Raw genomic sequence first — 254 nt, 5'->3', positions numbered from 1 at the left:
CAGACCCAGTGCCCATCCCAGCACCCCTGGGTGCTCCCAGTCTAACCAGTGCCCGCAGATGACGAAGATGCTGGACCTGCTGGAGGATTTCCTGGACTACGAGGGCTACAAGTACGAGCGCATCGACGGGGGCATCACGGGGGCCCTGCGCCAGGAGGCCATCGACCGCTTCAACGGTAGGACCCCGGTGTCCGGGGGCACCCAGGCGGTCAGGGGGGACCCAGGCGTCCGGCGGGGGGACCCCAGGCGTGCGG

At 69.3% G+C, this 254-nt stretch overlaps 1 protein-coding gene across 1 annotated transcript in view; it reads left to right on the top strand.

Annotated features, from left to right (window-relative positions):
• Positions 1–58: 58 nt before the first annotated feature.
• The window catches only part of LOC103895620 (chromodomain-helicase-DNA-binding protein 3-like), a gene marked incomplete at its 3' end in the record, with an annotated part of 46,929 nt that continues 46,733 nt past the window's right edge, over positions 59–254 (top strand). Inside the window, exon 1 of the mRNA XM_019471013.1 lies at positions 59–208. Coding sequence (XP_019326558.1) covers positions 59–208 — 150 coding nt within the window. The remainder of the gene's footprint in view (positions 209–254) is intronic.

Source organism: Aptenodytes forsteri, unplaced genomic scaffold (genome assembly GCF_000699145.1).
Source record: "Aptenodytes forsteri isolate BGI_AS27 unplaced genomic scaffold, ASM69914v1 Scaffold833, whole genome shotgun sequence".
Taxonomy (NCBI): Eukaryota; Metazoa; Chordata; class Aves; order Sphenisciformes; family Spheniscidae; genus Aptenodytes; species Aptenodytes forsteri.
The sequence above is the reverse complement of the archived record's forward strand: the minus strand, read 5'-3'. Positions and strand labels throughout refer to the sequence as shown.